The sequence below is a fragment of the Varanus komodoensis genome, unplaced genomic scaffold (assembly GCF_004798865.1).
Source record: "Varanus komodoensis strain SLA01 unplaced genomic scaffold, ASM479886v1 scaffold2, whole genome shotgun sequence".
Lineage (NCBI taxonomy): Eukaryota > Metazoa > Chordata > Lepidosauria > Squamata > Varanidae > Varanus > Varanus komodoensis.
Genome location: NW_025335568.1, coordinates 20,609,732 through 20,631,243, shown reverse-complemented (window position 1 = coordinate 20,631,243; position 21,512 = coordinate 20,609,732). Strand labels below are relative to the sequence as shown.

Below are 21,512 nucleotides of genomic sequence, written 5' to 3'. Positions count from 1 at the left end.
GGAGTCCACCAGCCCTGACGTGGGGTCCACAGACGCCTATAAGAGTGGATTCGGCTTCTGATTCCCCCCCCCCTTTTTTTTTTTCCTGAAGCATTCCCGATCAGAGCAGATAAACGCGCCCAGGCGCGCGCGCTCTCCAACTCCGCGCGTATCGCTTCGGGCGCGCTCTCCCCTTCCCCCGGTCCAGCGGGCAGGAGGGATTGCCCGTCGGCGCTGGGAGAAAAGCTCCCCGAAGGGCTCCGAGATGACTTCGACCCCCACGACTAACTGGAGCGGGGCCGAGCCCGGCGACAACGGGAGCGAGGGCTTGTCCCCGCCAGCTGGCAACTTCTCTCCGCCGCCGCCGCCCTCCGCCGCCAACTTTTCCAACCAGTTCGTGCAGCCGGCGTGGTGCATCGCGCTCTGGTCCTTGGCGTACGGCGTGGTGGTGGCCGTGGCCGTCTTCGGCAACGTGGTGGTGATCTGGATCATCCTGGCCCACAAGCGCATGAGGACGGTGACCAACTACTTCCTGGTCAACTTGGCTTTCTCCGACGCCTCCGTGGCCGCTTTCAACACGCTGATCAATTTCATCTACGCGCTCCACGGCGAATGGTACTTTGGCGAGGCCTACTGCCGCTTCCAGAACTTCTTCCCCATCACTGCCGTCTTCGCCAGCATCTACTCCATGACCGTGATTGCCGTGGACAGGTGAGGGGCTGTTGGGTATGCGCCGTCCCGTCGTCTGCTCGGACGGGGCCTCGCAAGCATCTTGGCTTGTCCTTGGGGCTCTGCGTGTTGGATTTTCTCCCCTCCCCATTGGAACGGCGAACGGACCGTAACCGTATCGCTGCGCCTTTAGTCGCCTTTTCCAGCTAAGAGCAGAGAGGCTGTCTTGGCGCACCTGTCCCCAAGGGCTGTTTGCTCAGTCTAGTGGCTTCTTTCCTAACTGCAGCTGGCCACGTGCCTCTAGGCGAAGCGTACAGGACAAAACCTGCCCCTGTTGTTCTTCCCAGGACCTTGACGAGTCAAAGTATATTGATTCAAAGGTATATTGCCTTAGTCCAGGGAGGATCCATGTAAGCACCGCAGGTTTTAGCCATCCTCAGGCCTATCCCCTGTCACTTTATGCATGCACGCGTGCCCACACTAGCGCTTTGCTTTGCTCTTCTTTTCAGCTATCCTCTTGCGCTAAATGTGTCTTTCTGTGTCCCTTCTTTTGGGGCTGATGGTTTCCTTCATTCCCAAATGGTTTCATTCGCCTCCTGGCATGCTCACTAACGACCCCCCTCTCTCACTTCCACAGAGTCTGCTCTGATCATGCGAACCGATCTCGTGAGCAGATAAACCTGTTCAAATTTCCCTCTTCTCTCTGTTTTCTTTTGTTCATTCTATTTTAGCAGCGCTGAGAAAGCTCCATCTCCAGAGAGGGGGTTGCTTTCTCCCAACTGCATTTTAGGAAGCTTATCCTCGCCATGCTGGCTGGGGAAGGTAGGAATTGTAGTGTGGTATTCCAGGTTGGGGAAAGTTGTCATAAACCAACTCTGCTTTTTCTTTTCTCCTCCATTGACATTTGTTTAGCTTAAGTTCATCCCTTCCCTGGGTCTCCTGCCATGAAATTGTTACAATGTTCAAGGCAAAACACCTACCAGCATTCATGAAAGTCACTTCTGATGCCTTAAATATTCTGAGGATTCAGCTTATGCAGGAGGCTGAATCCATCCATCCTTTTGGCTTCGGCTTAGTTAGACAGCTTTAATGCACAATCATATGCATGTGCACTCAGAGATCAATCCCATTAACTTCTCTAGTTTTATTCCCATTGAAGTAAGATCGGTTAGCCTTACATCCATTGTAGGAAAAACAATGGAAAAGCTCATAATAGAGAGAGATCTAGTGATGCTAGATAGGGAAAGGAGGCTGACGCCACACAACACGGCTTCCACAGAAACAGGTCCTGCCAGACAAACCTTGTGGAATTCTATGACAAGGTTTCAAGATGGCTAGATGGAGGGGATGCAGTGGATGTGGTATACCTGGATTTCAGCAAGGCCTTTGACAAAGTGCCCCATGATATCCTGGTGGAGAAACTGAGGAGTTTTGGGATACACCAAAGCACTGTCCGGTGGATTAGGGCATGGTTGACTGACCGAAAGCGGAAGGTAACCATTAGTGGGGAATCATCGGGATGGCGGCCAGTGACAAGCGGGGTCCCCCAGGGCTCTGTCCTGGGGCTGATCCTGTTTAATCTTTTCATTAACGACATGGAAGAAGGGGTGAACAGTCTGCTAATCAAATTCACAGACAACACTAAAACTGGAGCAGTGGCCACAACTGAGGAGCAGGTACTCCAGATCCAAAAGGATCTGGACAGACTATGGAAGTGGGCAGGAGACAACAGGATGGCGTTCAATGTGGATAAGTGCAAGATCTTGCACTTGGGGCATAGGAATAGCTGTCATAAGTACAGCTTAGGTGACAAGTGGCTGGAGAGCAGCACTTGTGAAAGGGACCTTGGGGTACTGGTTGACTGCAGGCTAAACATGAGTCAGCAGTGTGATGCGGTGGTCAAGAGGGCGAACACCACCCTTGGTTGCATAGCCAGAAGTGTGGCTTCTAGATCAAGAGAGGTATTACTACCTTTCTGCACAACTCAGGTATGCCCGCAACTGGAGTATTGTGTTCAGTTTTGGGCCCCTCATTACAGAAAGGATATAGCCAGGTTGGAGTCAGTGCAGCATAGGGCCACAAGGTTGGTGGTCAGTTTGCAGGGGATGCTGTATGAGACGAGACTGAAGGAAGTGGGTCTCTTCAGCCTGGAGAAGAGGAGACTCAGAGGGGATATGTTGGCAACATACAGGTATGTGAGGGGATGTCACATGGAGATGGATAGAGGCCTGTTCTCCCCTGCAGAGGAAGGCAGGACACACTCCGATGGAGCAAAGCTCAGGGAGCCAAGGTTCCATTTGGATGCCAGGAAGCACTTCCTGACAGTTAGGACCCTGAGGGTGTGGAATGGCCTTCCATGAGAGGTCATTGAGGCCCCATCGGTGTGGGTGTTCAAGGATAGGCTGGACATGGTGGGCATGTTGTGAGCGGAGCCGGCTGGTGCCAGAGGTCAGACTAGATGGCCCGGGAGGCCCCTTCTGACCCCCTCTGTTTCTATGTTTCTATGAACTGAATATAGGATTGTAGCCGGAAGTGTCTGTAATCATTTGAGTTGCATTAGGATCTGAGGGTCAGCTTCCCACTAGGGCTTTTACTGGGCAATTACCCTGCCTCAAACACCTCCAGGTCCAGTTGCCATCCTCTTCCCCACGTGTGTTTTTGTACAGCTTTTCCATCTTTGTTTTTTGTCACACAACATCCTTCCAGGAGGAAAAGATAGAATGGCATTTTGGGCAAGACCTTTGGATCAGTAGTGCTGGGAGCCTGGAAACACCCATTGGCAAACAGGACATAATGAATGCTGTGATGCTTTGCTTTACTGATTTTAAAATGAGAGGAGTCAGGAAGGTGTACCTGCTTTCAAAAATCTGGAAGGGTTTCCAGAAATTGAGTGTTGAAAGTGTGCTGTCTTTATTCCATAATAAGTAACTTAATAAGGAACGTGCATTCTATTTGTGCTCAGAGGCAAGCTTTTGAATTTGCTGCAAGGATGTTTCTGGAATGGATGTTAACATATGCTGATGTTCCATCATGTAGGGGGATGTGTTTTATACATGCTAAGAGGCAGGCTTTTATTATTCCAGAGACATGTGCTGGACCTGGAATGTCACCTCTGTACAAGGCACTGTGTGTAAAGCATCAGACTAGGACTGGTTTAAATCCATGCTTGGCTGTGAAGTTTACTGGGTGATCACTCATCCTAGCCTTCCTCAAACAGTTGTTGTGTGGCTCAGAGAAGGGGAAGAATATACACCACTCTGATCCTCTCAACAGGATGGAGAAATACTTGATAGCTACACATTTACTCGTATTGTACCTTTCACCTCTTCTTTTGAAAGACTGGTGCAGTTAGACATTGCAACATCATGATACAATATGTTCCATGGCTTCATTATTCAATGAACACTTCATCTTCTTTTGTTAATATGTGGTTCATTAAGAGGAGTGATGGGTTAGTGAGACTGAAGTGTAGGCAGATATGAGCTGTGTTAAGAGATGCCAACATTACATTGAAATAAGTACTCAATCAACAAGTTTTCCACTGGTTTCAGCACTATCAGAGTCTTGTAAAACATTCAACTTCCCTAAATATACCTACAGTTACATTTTTCCTAAACAAGGGCCCTGTAAAGTCACCCATAATTGAAGTGACTTTTACTGTAGTGGAACTCTAGCTCTGTGTTGCTGAATGCCTGCATGACTTTTTTAAAGCACCTTTGCAATGCTGAAATGAATAGAGAACAAAAGAACTGAAGTGTGGGATTAGACAAAAATCCATCAAGTTCTGCAGTTCAGAGTTCCTAATGTGGTTATACTGTCAGATCTTCACAGATGAGTAGCTAACCTCAGCTGTGGGAAGCAGGTAGGTGTGTGACACTGGAATGCAGTTGTCTTGCAAGTTCCGCCTTACTTCAAAGCAATGCACACATGTAAATAACAGACGTCATTTAAATGCACATTCATCTCCCTTGTAAGTAACACTACAAAAGTTATCCTGGTGCCATAAGATCATTGTTAGTCATTTATGTCAGATTAATGATCAGAAGGAGTCAAAAATACAGTTTATATATACTTCCCTTCCCAGTTAGTTAGAAATTAATTATTGTTCCCAAGGAGCTGCTGGAAGAGTGTTTTACAATTTTGATGTACCAGTTCATGAACGTAATATGATGTTGTGGGAGGGAATCCCATCTGGAAAGGGTGGCAGCCTTTGAGATACAAGTTCTTGCTAAAGATCTTGTATCTCAAAGGCCTTGCAGATTAAGTGACCAAGATCTGGACAAAATTCTACATACAACACACAGTATATGCTGGTCCACAGTCCCAGTGGTAGATATATTCTAGGCAAGTTATCCTGTAAAACTAAATAAAAGCACTGGGAGAGCCTGAGCAGTGCTTGGATGGATTCCTGATCTGCCTTTTCTCCATCATAGAATTCAAGGCAAGACATGTACTAAGCTAGATAAATGTTATTCATGAAGAATCTTCGATTCCTGGGCAAGCTGGGGTCTGGTCACTGCCTGGAGAGAAATAGAAGTTCCATGCCCATATGCAAGTTTAAGTTTTATGATGGAAGAAGATAGAAATGATTATAGCTTTTCTATAAAATGCCCTACCTGTAATAATGATTGCTGTTTACAAACATCTCTTGGTGTTACTTATAAGTTGCCTCGAAAGGATTTGTATCCTGAAAAGTGGCTGTAAATAACTGTCATGAATAAATGTATTATTTTGATGATGGTTCTATCCTATGCTAATGATTGTGAAGGCAAAGCTAAGGGCAATGGAGTGGAATAGTTGACTGCTCCCTTGGGCAAAGAAATATGGAGCATTTTTTGGTCCCATGTTTCTCATTTGTTCCAGAATTTGTCATGATATCATTTCAGTATCATTTATTTTCATCTTGCAAATGCTCCATAAAAAGCAGGTCTCCACGATTCACTTGAGTGCTATTCTTTTCTCTCTCAATGAGTCATTTCTGAGCCTGCTACTTGAACCCAGAAATCAGACTGTGGTTTGCCAGAATAAAACTTTCCTCAAGGAGCCGTTATCTCCAGTCAAAGCAAAACCTTCAATGTAGTCCTCTGTGTGGGACAAGTAACATCCACTGAAATGGTATGTTATAATAATAACTGCTCTAAAGATAGTCACCTGGCTTCCTGCAGGTTTTGCCCCAAGCAAGTGAACATAAATAGTGCCGTGGACAAACAATTTGGAGATGCTCCAAAAATACAGCTCTCACTTCCATAGTTCCACTCTGTACAACAGATGGCAGTAAACCTGTGTTTGCCATAGAGCAGGAATGAGGACTCGGTGGTGCTCCAGATGTTGTTGGAGTCTGCTTCCCATCAGCCTCAACCATCCAGTGGTAAGGGGTGATGGGCATAGGAGTTATAAAGGTCTGGAATGTCCCCTGTATATTGGACAGGGAGCCACAACCAACGGCTTGGGTTTGTGTTCAGTCTGTTATCCAGATACTTAACCTGATGGGTAGCTTCAAGGTTCCTGCTCCCTATTCTTAGGATTCTTGAGCTGAAACTAGATTGGTCCTTGAACAGAGTAACCCTTCCAATAGAACAGGTCTGACATCATAAGTAGGCATGGCTGGGCAACTGCGGAGGATCCACAGCCCAGCAGGAGCCCAGAGACAAGAGACCCCTGACTTGGTCCTATTCACCCTAGCAGCCTGCCTATTCACCTGCTTGACTCAACTTGTGGTGGTGAGGAGGAGGAGCAGGAGATGTCACTGCCTGCTTGGTCACTGGCTTCCTGTCTGTCTTGCTAGCAAGGGAACAGCTGGTGGAGAGAAGGCGGGTTCTTTGAGAGAGAGTTCCTTGTCCAAGAACCTTCAAAAACTTGGCACTGACACTGAAAGCAGCCCTGCAGTGAACTACTCTCTATAAAGTAGGACACATGACCTCCCTAACCCCAAGAAGATGTGACCGAAAATGTGCTAATGTATTTGTGGCAGCATTTCTCCAAGCCCTTGGGCAAAGGACTTTCTTTCTTAGCACCTGTTCCACAAGCTCCTTTTCATTGGAGATGTCAGGGGTTGAAGCAGGACCTTCAGCAAGCAAAACAGGTGCTCTACCCTATATTCCTCCCCTAGAGGAAAGATACTTGCCACAGCACTAGAACTCACTAGTGCCCTTTCCATCTTAAGGCTAATCTTCTGCCGCTTTACTGGCATTTGAGTGCAAATGAATATGCAAAGCTCTGTAAATCCTTGTTTGGCATTCAGATGAGTGATGTTTTCAAGCACCTGGACAGCTTTACTGAACTATTCCTCTGGATGCTGGCACAAGTAGCTAACAAAATCAGTGGAATAAATCGAGTGCTCCATCAAATCGCCCATCCTGCAATCAAGCTGAATGGTACAGTGTGCACCTAGGACTGATTTTCTTTCAGTACAGATGCAGTGTCATCTGGTTCATTAAGCCTACAGATATAGTGTGGTCTATTTTACTACAATGTGTTGGCTATTGATGCTAAAATAAGGTTGCAGGATGGCCCTGAAATTTGCAATGGGTCAGAATGACAGTCTCTCTAGCTCAGGAATTTTCCCAGTGATAATAGCCAACCAGGTGTCACACTGTTCGTATTTCTTCCCTATTGTTGATCCAAAATAGAATTCCCTCTATTAGGGGAAATCATGTTCAAAAATCATATATTTGGGAAACATGTCTAAGAGGGATTTTTTTAATTAAATTTTTAGGCTGCCCCATTAACCACACAGCTAGCTGGGTGGGTTACAGACACAGATATTATAGAAACATAGAAATAGAGCGAGTCAGGAGGGGTCTCCCGGGCCATCTAGTCTGACCTCCGGCACCAGCCGGTTCTGCTCACGACATGCCCACCATGTGGACGTTATTATGAACATAAGAAGAGCCATGCTGAATCAGATTATGGTCCACCCAGCCCAGCACTCCTTTCACATGGTGACAAATCAGGATCCTGCAAGCAGAATGGGAACAATAGTTCCCTCCTTCACAAGCTCACCAGGAACTGGTATACCCAGGCATACTGCCTCTGGGATGGGAGGCAATTAGTAGCCATTCATAGACTTATCCTCCATGAATTTGTCCAATCCCTTTGTAAGTTCCTGGACTTCCTTTAAAGATTAGGAAGGGAGAGAGGGAGGGCTGCTAGCTGAAATGAGTGAAATTAGATAGCATGCACTGACTTATTGTGAAAAATACTAGGCAAATCTTTTCATTACTGCTAATGTTTTCTAAGTAGATCACATCTCTGAACCCTACCTAAGAAGCACAACATGCAGCATTAAAGTTCATCAGCATTAATTGCTCTTTTATGTTTTAAAAGCAAATGAATTAAAGTGGTATGAAGTACACCAGCAGAATTGATGGAATCATGTTTCACAAAAAGTAGTCCTGCACAAGGCATCAAAATACTTCTATAAATAACATTTCTGGAGCGGTAACATTCCTGCACTAAGCAGAGCAATAGCACGAATACAAGCACCAATAAAGCACAGGATAAAGAGGAACAAGATGTATTGTTCACCAAGCCGAACAGATCATGGTCGTTTGGGGTTTATCACCTAGTCCAAGGCCAACTACAGGATGAAGGCGGCACTGGCAAGATGCCTTCTGCTGCCCTCCTTTCTGCTTCTTACACCTCCCTGTAAGCTTACTTGGGGACAATGGCAGGAGGCACAGGTAGCATTCCAACCAGGTCTGCACCAACTTCCAGTGGAAGCTGCCGTTTTCGTTTCCCTGATTTCTAGGGCTGTCAACCGACTAGAAAACTCTTCTCTCTGGCATTTATATCCCATGTGCAGATTTTTCTATACCTCAGTAGCATTTAATCAGGCGATTTTTCCCACCTAGAGTGTGAGACACCCTGTCCAGGATCATTCTGAACATCTCATCTGCTACTTATATGCACTTGTGTACATTTGTGGTCCTCCAGATGTTTTGGATAGCAACTTCCATCCACCGTAGCCACAACTTGCCCATCTCTGGTATAAACTGTAGTCAATGAGCAGTGGTTCTTGGTGTTCAGGCAGGAATTCCCTATCGTACCCCAATCCTACCTTGAGATGAATGGGAGTGAGCCTGGGGCATTCTGTTCATGCTGTACGACTAAGTTATATGTCTTCCCTAGTCTTGTAAGCTACTCCCTGGACAGTGTCACCAAAGCTGCCTTGTGTAGCACTATGGGGGAAGAACTAGTACATCATTATCTAGTACAAGTGATGGCGATTCTGTGGTGGTTTCGGCAGTCTCCCTATTCAGTCCACAGTAACACTTTTTGTGCTATCTGGAGGCTGCAGAAGTCTTTCCAAGAGATGCCTGGGGCTGAACTTCTCTGCTGCCACATAGCTTTTCCTCCTTCCATATTAGCAGGCACAGATGGAGGATATGGAGGATCTGCAGTATGTGGCTTCATTGGGACTCACTGTTGAACTGCAGCAATCCAAAACCCCTCAATTCTGTTCCCCTCAATGCCTGAATTATTAAAAATTATCCAGGGAAGGATGCATTCCACTAGTACAAGGGAAGTCTTTTGCTAACTCAACGGGTACAAGATTGCAGCTTGACCTATACGAACACTTCGGTTAATTAAAGAATAGCAATATCAGTTTCCAGAGCCACAGCTGGAAGCCACAACTGGCAGAAGAGGAGCGATACCACTTCCAGCGATAACTCTAAAGAGCATTTGTATTGGCAGTGGTGTGGGTTTCTGTGTGAACCATGCTGCTTCATAATGTACTACCCGCCAAACTTCTTTGTCAACTTCTAATATATATTTTACCCCCCTCCTTTTTAATCCCTTGGAAATGGCCTTGAGGACTATACATTGCACATTAAAAAATGTTCACTTTGGGACTGGAGACTGTAAATTGCTTTCAAAATGGAGTGAATTTATTCCTCCTCAAGTCAAAAGGGACCCTTTTGATCTTGCTGCTGTCACCGGGTGCCTGCACTTTACAAAAAGGCTTAATGGACAATTTGTAAAAGCTCAGTCCTCATTGGATACTTGCTCTTGCCACATAAGGCTCTAAAGCCCCATTTTAAGAGCTTAGAGCAGGGGTCTCAAACTCGCGGCCCGCGGGCCAATTGCCGGGATGGGCGGGGCATGGCGGAGGGGCCCTGTGGCCTTCAAAGCACCAGCGGTGCTTGGGCCGGCCTCCGGGAGCGACGCGGGATGAGCGGCCCACCACCACCGCTTGATGCGGCCCAACCTCACCCAGACTCTACTTCCAGCAGCCCCCAGGTAAGTTGAGTTTGAGATCCCTGGCTTAGAGGCTCTATCAGATTTTTTCACTTATGCAGCCCATCTGGAAATGTAGGAGTTCCATTGGGCCATGTACTCTGTACCACATTTGAACATCTTGATTTCTTTCTTTGCAAATGAACCTGGCTTGACTGGGAGCAGCCCGCACAGTGTTACAGTCTCCCACTGCAGCCAGTGTCAGAGTTGGGCACATTGTGCCCAACCAGCCTGGGTGAAGTCAGGCCTGCGGGCACCCCAGGCATGGCCCATGCACCATGCAAACCTGTAGCCCCTTCAGGGAGAAGTTTGTTCATTCCCTTAAGGGGGCTGCCCCACTGCGGGTGGAGGAGGCGGGCAGGTAACTGTCACTTGGCATACTAATTTCTCCATGTTTTGAGCTATATAGACTGCAGAGCTATGTCTGTAATTGTGCCTGGTGCCTGAGGGTAGAGGATAAAGCTCTTCTCATCTCAGCTATGGCTGAGGCTAAATACAGCGGCTGAAAGAGCACCCCCCTCACCCCGTCCTGGCACCTCAGCTGTGGAATGCCCTTCCTCAGGATGCCCATTAACCCACTTGGGCTGTTCAGCTAAGATAAGTTTTTAAGTCACCGAGTTAGCTTTTAATGGCTGATGCAGGTATTTTCGGGGGGAGTGGATAATGTTGCTGTTGTCTATCCTATATATTTTTAAGAAATAGGCAATTTGTGAGCCACCCTGAATGGTGATATATTTTGGAGGTTTTGTTTGATTTTACCATGGAAGGGTAGGAGTGACGTTTTCTAAACTAAACGTGTCTCTCCAATATAGAAAGAGAAAAGCCCACCGTGATGATCTGTTGCTGTCCAAATAGCTGTGGAAGAGAATTAAAGACTCCATTGCTTGGATGCCTGATAGCAAGAGCAAGTCAGGGAACAGAATCCCCTGGAAAGGCACCTGGGCTATACACCAACCTTAGCTGAAGGACTGAGTGGGAGGAATAAACCAAGGCAAGCCTGATTGTCTCTTTTGTAAACAAACCACACCAACTAGCTTATTCACAGTTGACTTAGTGTGATGGGTAAACCTACCCAAGGTTGCTTGCCTTCTACTCCTTGCTCAGTTTAAAATATGGCTCACTACAAATTATTGACTGCCCTGAACTACACTACACTGGGAGCTGAAAGAAAGCACCAATGTTTTTGATTGCTGATATATTAATTCATCAGTGACTTTGGCAAGAATAAATCTTAGCATATTAAATCATAAGAATGTTTTTAAAAAAGGGTGATCTGTGCCTGTCTAAGCATATTGGGGTGCAGTCCTATGATCTCCCAATATACTGGTCAGAACATCAGTTCCAACCTTGCAAATACACTTAGGGATCAGAGCCGGGACTCACACCTTGAAGGATACTTCCTCTGTCTTCACAGCCAGTGTGGTTCTTTGCACGCTGGCTGGGGTATGAAGATGGAAGACCATCTTCAGACAGGGAGATAAGGCGAAAAATCAAGGTACTTTCTTGCAAAGAATGCTGGCAGTGCCTCAACCTCTCCTCATGAGGATGAGAAAAAATAGTCAGATGGCTGATAGGCAATATTAGATTGCCATCTCTATATGGCTTAAAGAATGAGACATTCCTAGTCTCCCACTTCCTACTGGATGCCTGTAATTCTCCAGGTTTAGAGGGTTACTTGGAACTAATGGCCCCCTTAGTCAATATACCCTCCGCTGTAGAACTTTTCTTGTTGAGAAATTGATCTTACCCTTTCTGTTGGGTTTGTGACTGTCTTCATTTGCAAATTGAAGACATGATCCAATCCAGTCCATGCCATGCATACAGTGATGCATTCACATGGCCTGCCGAAGACAGGGAAAGGTTTGTGCAAATGGAAAGGAAGCAGAGGAGACAGGACAGGATCACCAGTTCTCCAGCTCTTTGCTTGTCCATTCTAGAAGAAGTCCTTGAAGATCACACTACTCCTAATAGATATTACCTGAGTACTGATATGCAACCATAATTCAAAGAAAAGCTGCTTTCCTATACCATTGCATTTTGAAGCAGGGATAGGCAATACAGGGACATACCTCACTTTTCTTACTGGTCTCTGAAATCAGTTGTAAGCAAAATGCAGACCCCCAACTGCTGCCATCTTCATATTCCATAAACTGCCTATCAGGGATCAGAGAGATTCTTAGTACCTTTCGACAGCAGGTGGCTGCAGGCCAATCCTTTCCTCTGCATCACACCCAGCCATGAAGGACCTAAAGGGGAGGTGCTGTAAATCAGTAAGGCTGCTTAATGAATTGTCGCTCGGACCTCACCTGTGATCTCTCCGCTGGGAAAGGCACTCCCATGGCAGCCATTTTTGGTGATGCCCATGTCAGTTTCTCACATTGCCAAGGGCACCCACAGGCTTTAGGTCACATTTTGTGAATCACCAGAAAGCTTTGGCTACTGAACCGGGCAGAAATGTAATACATAAAAACCAAGCAGATCTTATACAATGGCCTACTGGTGAAGATGCTGAGGGTCGGGCACTTCGGTAATCTCAAAGCCAGGTTCCCAAAACAGGCCAAATGTTTATCTAAATCTACAACAAATGTTGCAGGGGAAAATCAGCCCCCAACCCCATCAAGCTACTGTGAGATTTATGGCTAAGCTCATGGAGTTTAGGGAAGGCTGAAGGGAGTAATATTTTCACCTGTGCTATTCAAAATATCCTGCTGTTTCAACCCTGGACGTCTTGGCTCTATTATGCCGCTGATCCTAAGCGTGAGTGGTACACCGGAAAAGAAATGCCACCAGGGCAGTGGGAGGAGGGCCATCTTTGTGAGCTACATTTTTCTGCACCCCACTTCTAATTTATGTTTATTACTTCTCAAATGGCATCAAAATCTACCAGTCTGGCATCTTCTCACCCTTAACTGCACACATGCATAGTTTTATGTATATTGGTATGCTAAGATTGAAACAATATAATTTGGCAGATGTTCTTGATGTCAATATTGCAAAAACTGTGGGAAACCAGAACTGAATATTTCTCCTGGGTTCCTTCAGAAAGGCATTAACTTCTAGTATTCTCTTAAATGGTATTTCCAAATAAAAGCTTGCTAAAAGATCTCTTTTGCAAATATGCCACTTAAAAACTTTTTTTCTCTGTATTTCACAAGACATCATTTTATGGACAATTAGTTTTATTTGTCTCCAATGTACACAGCATATCGCAAACTTTTCCTTTGCTGATCTTTGCAGTAAGGAGGCTGAGTAACATTTGCTTTCTGCTAACTAATAAAATTAGGAATCTGAATGCACTAGTCTTGGTCAGTGATTACAAGAGGCAACCAGGGACTGTGTGTGTTTAGCAGGAGGGGAAACCACCTATTCAATTAAAACACACATCCCAAATGAGGAAAAAATGCTTGTTCAACAACTTATCTCAAATACTCGTGAAACAGAAGTCATCTGGGCTGATTTATATTATGACTTAGCAGTTCAAGGTTGTTCCACATGGTGCCACTTTTATATATTAAAATACTACTTGAAAAATAATCTTCATTTAATAAGAAAAAATGTTCATTGCATTACAGATGTACATTTAATGTTTATTTATTATTAACATGTATATCCCATCCTAGAAACCCATCAAGGCAGTGTGCAAATTAAAACATTATGAAAATTAAAAAATTGAAACATCAAAATTGCACTTCTAAATGGATATACTGAAAATACAGATCCTTACAGCCTTTCAAAAGGGCAAGAGAGGAGATACCAATCATAGTTTGTAGGGAGTTCCTTCTATAATAGGGACAACACAGGAGAACCCTTTAACACATGCATAATGAACAGGCCTCCATGAATAATGGCAGATTCATAGCAAGACAAGTAGTCCTTAAATAGCCCTGTCCTAAGCCATTTAAGTCTTCAAAGGTTAAAGCTAGTACCTTAAATTGCACATGGAAAGCAATGGGCAACTTGTATTGTCTCAATACCATGCACCAGTTAGCACTATAACCGCCATATTTTGTACCAGGTGAAGCTTCCAGGCACTCTTCAGAAGAAGCCCCACTTGGAGCACACTGCAATAGCCTGAACATGAAGTAACCGAGCCACTGGTGGGTCAGACCCCTTCAAGAAAGCTGCAGCTCGCACACCAAGTGCAACTGCACTCATTTGCCACTGTTGCCACCTGCAGATGTAGACTTGAATATTTGCACCTGAAGTGTAAATAACTATTTGCATAGTCTTCTGTATTTAGTAAGGTTTACTAAATAGTGAATAGTGGGGATGATCTCCTTGGCTTAAGGCCCTTTAAGAAATATCACGAGTGTGTTGTAATCTAGTGTCTAGGCCAGTGATTCACAAAGTGGGTGGTGGGACAGTGGAAAGATCCAGGAGGCAGTGATTGGTTGCTTTAAATTTGCAGTAGAGCAATAGGCCTAATCCAGAGAAAGAGGAATGGGATGCTAGGGTTGTTGCCCAAGAAAAAAGGGGGCAGCAGCCCAACAAGGTTTGGGGACCCCTGGTCTAGGCATAGCCACAGAGATTGCCTTCTCCAGTGTTCACACCCAGTGCACTTGAGGCAGTGATGGGTCACACAAGGGGGATCTCCCAGTTGTAGGCTCCTGTGAAAAGAGATCGACTTAAGTGACCTCAGACTGTATAGAGTTTTTGGTTGCGCGCACACACACACACAGAGAGAGGTAGAGGGAAATTAAAATTTATATGTACAGGTAGAAATTTAACAGTATTGCTGTTCCTGAAATAGAAACACATCTCAGCACAGTGAGAAGATGGTGATCAGGGAAATATGCATCAGCTTGGCCTGCTGTCCAGCTTCCTGCCGAAGGGCACCTTGAAGACCCCTCCAGCTGCCCTTCCATCTGCTTCTTTGTCTTTAAATTGGAATGGGACTGCTCAGATTTCAAAGAGGAGGCTATACTCTCAACAATCCTTAAAAAAAGGATTCCCTTCTCTACAGTAGGACACATGACCACCCAATTGGCATAAGTCACCATCTTTCTTATTTCTCCAAACAGAACAAGAATCTTGAATTCTTACAAAATCCTTCATCATTTGTTTATTTTCCCTTTAAAATAAAGAGAGAGATAGAAAGAAAGACTTTGTTCTATTCTAACAGCATTCCATTCTAAGAACATGCCACATACTGAGTTACTCTGGTATAATGGTTCAAATTTGCAGGAGTGTCCATTTCCAAATTTTCCTTATCTGAAGTTATGTATGACACCAGATAAGGTCAACTCCCATTATGAAATTAGATGTTTGTATTTGAGAGTCCCTGATTTCATGGCATGTGCTCAGTGGAAGTTTTTACAGCATGGTACTAACCACTGTAAATGGATTTATCATGCCTGTCACCCAAGACTGGTAAGATTCCTGCCCTCTAGAAATAAGAAGTCATATACACAAGGCATCTGTGTTCTACTTCAGGTATAATGTTGGTCAAGTGGACACAAAAATTAAAAATAGAAATCATTGCAAATAAAAATAAGCAAGCCGCCACACTAGCACATATGAAATATAGGTGCAAGATCATATAAAATGCACACATCCTAAAATGTATTTATTTATTTCCATACCACCCAATAGTCAATTCATAAAAAACACAATCCACAAATTCAATTAAAAACAATACAAACAAATTCCAATATACAAAATCTAAAATGGATTTTAAATCAATCTGAGCAGGACAACACATTTAATACAATTAGAATTGAATGCCTCCATTTCCATTAAATGCCACTGGATATCTCTGAAAAGAGGGCAGTTTTATTCTGGCACCAAAAGGATGGCAGCGTTGGGCAAGTGAGGTGATCATTCCAAAATCAGGGACCACCACTGAGAAGACCCTTCCACTTGTTGCTACCTTTGGAGTTGGCACCTGAAGAAAGGCCTCAGATGTTAATCGCAGAGTTTTAATTGATTCAGGCTGGGAGAATATGGAGAGGCACTAATCTCTTGTACCTTACAGACTGCTCAGAATAGCTGAATTCTGAGGAGCGGGTAGAGGAGCAAGGAGGTAGGGGTAGAGGAGTTGATACTTTCGAGGTTACCTGGTGAAGTTTCTCAGAAGCATCATGGAAGCTTGCCTGTCTTGGATAGGGTAGAAGGTTTTTCAGGGTGGCAAAGGGAGCAGATGTAGGAAAACCCCATGTCCCACTCAGGAGATGGCAGTCTGACTTTGAGGTCTCCAACACTCCCACTATCTAGCCCTCAAATAGCAGTCGTCACCCTGAGAGTGAAGTCAGAAGCTACTGAGGGCGAGGCAGAGGGGAAATTTCAGATTGGATTCAGCTCTTTACATAACCAGATGCTTTGTAGTCTTCTTTGTTCAATCTTGAATCTTCTTTGATTTATATGGTACTGTAATCAGACCACTTCTAAGGTTTTCTTTGAATTTCATACGGAGAAAGAAAGACAGAGGTGACCTGCTAATGGTGCTTTGTCAGGTGCTATATAGTCTATGTATTAGCATCAGTACCTTGAATCAGGCTCAGAAGCGTACCAACAGTCAATGCAGGCAGCCAGAATTGGTTTTCTATGTTCTCACCTTCTGGTCCCAATCGTTAGTCTGGCTGCCACATTTTGCTACAGCTTCTGCACAGTCTTCAAGCCAGCCTCATACAGAGTACGTTGCAATAATGCAATCTTTCAAAGCAGATCATACTGAATCCAGGCTATCCTTGTACGGATAAAGGCATAGCTGGGCCAGTGAAGACACCTGCGCTTCAAGTGACAAATCTGGATCCCAATCTGCTCCTTCAAGGGAAGTGCAACCTTGTCCAGAGGTGGAGCACCCCATCCAGTCAGAGGAGCTTCCCAGCAACAGCATCTCACTCTTGTTTGAATTGAGTTTATTGGCCCTCAGCCAGTCCATTCTTGCAGCCAGGCATGGATGTTGCCTGATGGAAACTCCAAGATCACTCAAGAAGCTTGCCCAGAAAAGGAACATTTTCCACTGCTAAAATTGTTAAGATTTTCTGAGTCCAGGGAGACTTTCTTCGGTCATGGCCTCAGCATCACTTCTTTCAGATGGCTCAGGGACACTCCCTCTTTCAAGGAGGCATTATGCACTTCCCTGGCCCAGCTGACTGTTCCTTCCTGCCACTTTTTATAAGCCAAGAGGAGCAGGGATTCTGTTTGGATGAGGGTCCATGAAGATGTTCGAGCACTTTGTCAATTTCCTTGAGCTATATCAACTGAAACTAATTCAAGGAAAATTGACCATGCTGTGTGTTGGGTACCTCACATGAGTCAATTGCTATAACCTTGGAGTGTAAGACCTGATACATGCAAAAGTTTTGTCCTGGAGGGTCCTATTGAATTCATTGCAGCAGGCCTCAGACAGGTCTGCAGTGTCCTTTGGACCAGCACATAGGACCCTTAATGATCTTCCTTTCACAGAGAGAACCAATCAGATGTTGTTTATTTGCTGTCCTCATTGCACCTAAGTATACTTGATTGTACACACATACCAAGATTTGATTGCATCCACTTGTTTTTCCTCAATCTGCATTCAAGCTGTTGCTCTCAGCTTCATGGTACCCCACAGAGCTGAAGGAGTTCTACCACAGAGAGGGTGCTTAGGAAAGATTATGTGTTCCAGGGATCATCCAAGGTTTTAGCAGGAATGCCAGCCATATCAGTGGGAGAACTTCCTAGAGCTCCCTGGAAACCATGTGCATCTGCTAGCCTTTGCTGGTGGACCATCTTATTAGGCCCTCCACCCTTGCGGGATCAAAAAGCTGCCATCAGTGATGATCTGACCATCATCAGACAAAGGAATGATTCACAGTCTTCCACATACAGGTCACCATCTCCATTCCTGGCGGGCGGGGATGGGGGGAATAGATCCAGAATGTGCCCTGCTACATATGTTGGAGCAATGTCATGTTGGAACTGTCCCATGATTGTCATGGAGGCCATGGAGGCCATTGTCATGCAGGCCAACCCAGACAAGGTGCTCTCAACATGTATGTTGATGTCGCCCAGAACCCACAGCCCATGGGACCTCGGCATCGCAACCAAGACAACCTCTGTCAGGGAGGCTGCTGGGTAGCAGAAAGGGTGGGACAGCAATAGAATGCCCAATCTAACCCTGCTAGCTAAACATGTGGAAACACTCTAGGGCAGTGCTGAAACAGGCAGGCACTGGAGAGAAAGAGAGTTCTTAAAACCACAGCAGCTCCCTCCTCTGAGCCCTCTAGTCTGCCTTGAAAGTACCACAGTGAGAACAATTGAGACAGAGGACCTCCTCTGTTCACTCACCCAAGTCTCAGTCATGCAAGCCAGTCCAGCTGCCTCATCCACTGTTAAATTACGGACAAGGGAGGTCTTATTCTGTACCAAACTTGCCTTTAAAAGCAGTATCCAGAGACCCAAGGGCAGGCTGACAGGCCACCCACTAAACCTGCAGGTGCGAGGAAGACTGGAAGACAGCACAGGCATAACTGCCGTAGTCACAGTCCTCTTGCCTGCCTAGCCCACCTCCCAGTGCCGTATTTCCTGCTACCCTTCACTATGCAGATTAAGACCCGCCACTTGGTCCCATATTGTTCCTCTCAGGCATATTTGAGCCCTAAGCAGAAACAACTACCTTCCCTCCTACAAGGAAGATGATCCTCATGTGGGACAGGAGGAAAGCTTTCATCTAGATGTTATGGGGAGGGACATACACTGTCAATAGTTAATGGGTGCATCCGGAGCCGTTTGCAAATTATTTTATTATTTCATTTCTGTACCACCCCACATCCAAAGCTTTCTCAGAACTTTACAACGACGTATAAAACAAAACAATAAATTACCATATAAATAACATAAAACAACAATGTTACAAGAATGTAAGGTTTATGGGATATTCCAGGGGCAAGGTGGGAAGACCACTACCACCAAGATATGACATATCCTGGTGATGCCTCAGTCTCCTTCCTTCCCCTTACAAAGTAGTCCAGTGAGACCGCCAAACTCAGCCTTGATCCCTCCCCTGCTCTGCCCATAAGCCTCCAAGTTCAGAGGGCTGCAGGCTTCCCCACTGGATTGTGCCCCTAGCCCCTTACCTCTGTGTTATCATGTGTGCCTTCACTGTATCAGGACTATCCATTTCTAACTATAAATGACTGCAATTTGCTCATTTTGGAAGGGTAAAGCATCAAAAATGTTTTGCCTGATTTATAATTTTATATATAACGTGGAGAGTTCAGGAGCAGCTGCACCTGCAAAGCAAGGGACCAGACGGTCCACAAGCTAGCTGTAAGAGATGGGGTGAGATCTCTGGAGGGATTGTCTCTTTTCATAGGACCCACACAACATTTTGCAGGCCTCACAACAAAGGTATGGCCCCCTCCCACACACATACCGTAATTCCATTTCTTAATAGAATCTCAAGATTATGGAAACAAAACATTCAGATTTGTGGAATTATATTATGTCCCATATTGGGGCTTTTCTCCCATGTCCCCAAATAACCCACTCCTTCCGTCCATCCGTCCTTTCTTCCTTCCTTCTTTGGGTGGAAGGAAGAGGGTGTTTTTATTTAATGCAGCATTCTCTCTGAAGCAAAACTCTACAAAGCTGTCAATGCTCTGATTTTTTATTATTATTATTTTAACGTGCAATGCAGCTGCAAAGATCTGATAAACACCCATTCATTCTAAAGATTCATTATCCTGCTATTTTTCCAGTGCAAAGCAAGAACATTAATTATTTCCCAAAGTCCATTTCTATTGAAAGCTCACACAATATGCAAACAAGGTAGGTGACTTAACTGTTCTTGCACTGCAGTAGAATGCTTGGCTTTATAATCAGTTGTGACAGTACAAAGGCCAGGGCCCCATGGACCTCTGGGTCTTGGTAAAGAAAGTGTGCCCTTCCCCCACACCCCACGTCCACAGGCTCTGTCTCTTCACTATAACAAAGATCAGCTATTGAACTAGCGCTTGCACCAACTGTTCCATTCAGTCTAGATTCCGCATCAAGGGACACGTGGAGAAACATCCGTGCATCTCTACGTAGTTCACTTCAGCACTTAAAGCAGAATCACTGGGAAAGGTTCCCAGAAAAGCTGGAATTATATGGAAAATGGTGACAGTTTCCATGTGGATCTGTGCCATAAGTTGCTAGCCTGCTGGCAGGGTCCAGAACGCAGTCTTAAAATCATTAATCCAAAGCACGCTTCCATGGAAGTAGCTTGGACCGAAAACCATGAGGCTTATAATAATAGCAGTATTTAGCATTTATGTTTGCACTCTTCCTTAACAGCCTGGAATGTATTATCTGAGTGATCTCTATAGCAACTCTGTAAAATACCCCCAGTAACCCTCCTTCTAACACTGCCATTTGGGTGTATTCCTGGAATCCTACTTGAACCTGGATGCTCAGGCTTGAATGGTAACCAAGAATATTTCTGCAGCCAACAGCTCCCTTTCTAGAGATATGAGATTTGGCTGCATTGATGCAAGCCATAGTGTTGTCCTGTTCAAGTTATTGTAATATGTTCTGCGTGGGCCTGCCTTTGAAAAATGTCCAGAAACAGCAACCACTTCAAAATGCTGCGAGCAAACTATCAGCCAGGGTCATTATTTGGTACAACAGCTTCATAGAATTGAAAGCCTTTTGTAACACTGAAAGAATGGAATCTACCATAAGGGATTGCTTGGATTTTACCATCCTTGGCAGATGCACTTTTCATTGTCCCACATCAGAAACTCATTTGGTGGGAACACAAGAAAAAGCCTTCTTGGTGGCTATTCCCAGCTTCTGGAATTGCCCGGAAATGAAGTTTGCCAGGCTAGCTTCATTCTTACACAGGATATTTTTATGCAGACATGTTTGAGGCTTTTACATTGATTTTGTTTGCTGAAATAGGCTGTAGCAGATGTGCTGCTTTTAATTTATGAGTTTTCAATTTTGTGAAGTTTAACTGGCTTGGATACTGTGTTTGTGACAAAGCAGAATATAAATCTAATAAAGAAGGGAGCAGGGAAACTGGCTTATACCAGATCAGATGATTGTCTTCCTAGCCCAGTACTATGTACCTTGACCAGCAGCAGTTCTCTGACAATTTAGCAGAGGACTTTTCTCATTGCATGCTGTGGGATCTTTTTGTAGTTGACCCTGCCAAGGACTGAATCTGAGACATTCTGCATGCAAAACATATGTGTAGTACCCCTGGAGCAACAGTGACTCTATGGGAACTGCACAGCATCTCCTCTGGATGTGGTGTATCTCAGAGGCAAAGTGTGCTCCAAAAATAGAAGTAACTGATTTAGGGCCTGGTCAAGGTATGGAGTTCAGAGCTAACCTCAGAAAAAGCACCTGAGTCACCTATGCCTGTGAAACAATAGGTGGCCTGGGTGCACACTCAGCTGAGGAAAAGCATGCCTGAGGTTCTCCTAGGCAGTATTGGCACCTGCAAAGGAAAGTGAAAAAACACCTGGTTTAAGGGAGTTCTCAACTCCAGGCTAGGATTTGCCATGGGTAAATTGAGAAGCAAGGACCTTTAGGTGCCCTACCCTTGAATAAAAGCAGACACAGAGGGTCAGTGACATTTGTAGGTACAGCAGCACTGGTACCAGGCACTCCTTTGTTTAGATGACCACTGAACACCGGACTAATGCATGCCT

At 45.0% G+C, this 21,512-nt stretch overlaps 1 protein-coding gene across 1 annotated transcript in view; it reads left to right on the top strand.

Annotated features, from left to right (window-relative positions):
• Positions 1-244: 244 nt before the first annotated feature.
• Positions 245-21,512, top strand: part of TACR3 (tachykinin receptor 3) — a 40,910-nt gene continuing 19,642 nt past the window's right edge. Inside the window, exon 1 of the mRNA XM_044428502.1 lies at positions 245-690. Coding sequence (XP_044284437.1) covers positions 245-690 — 446 coding nt within the window. The remainder of the gene's footprint in view (positions 691-21,512) is intronic.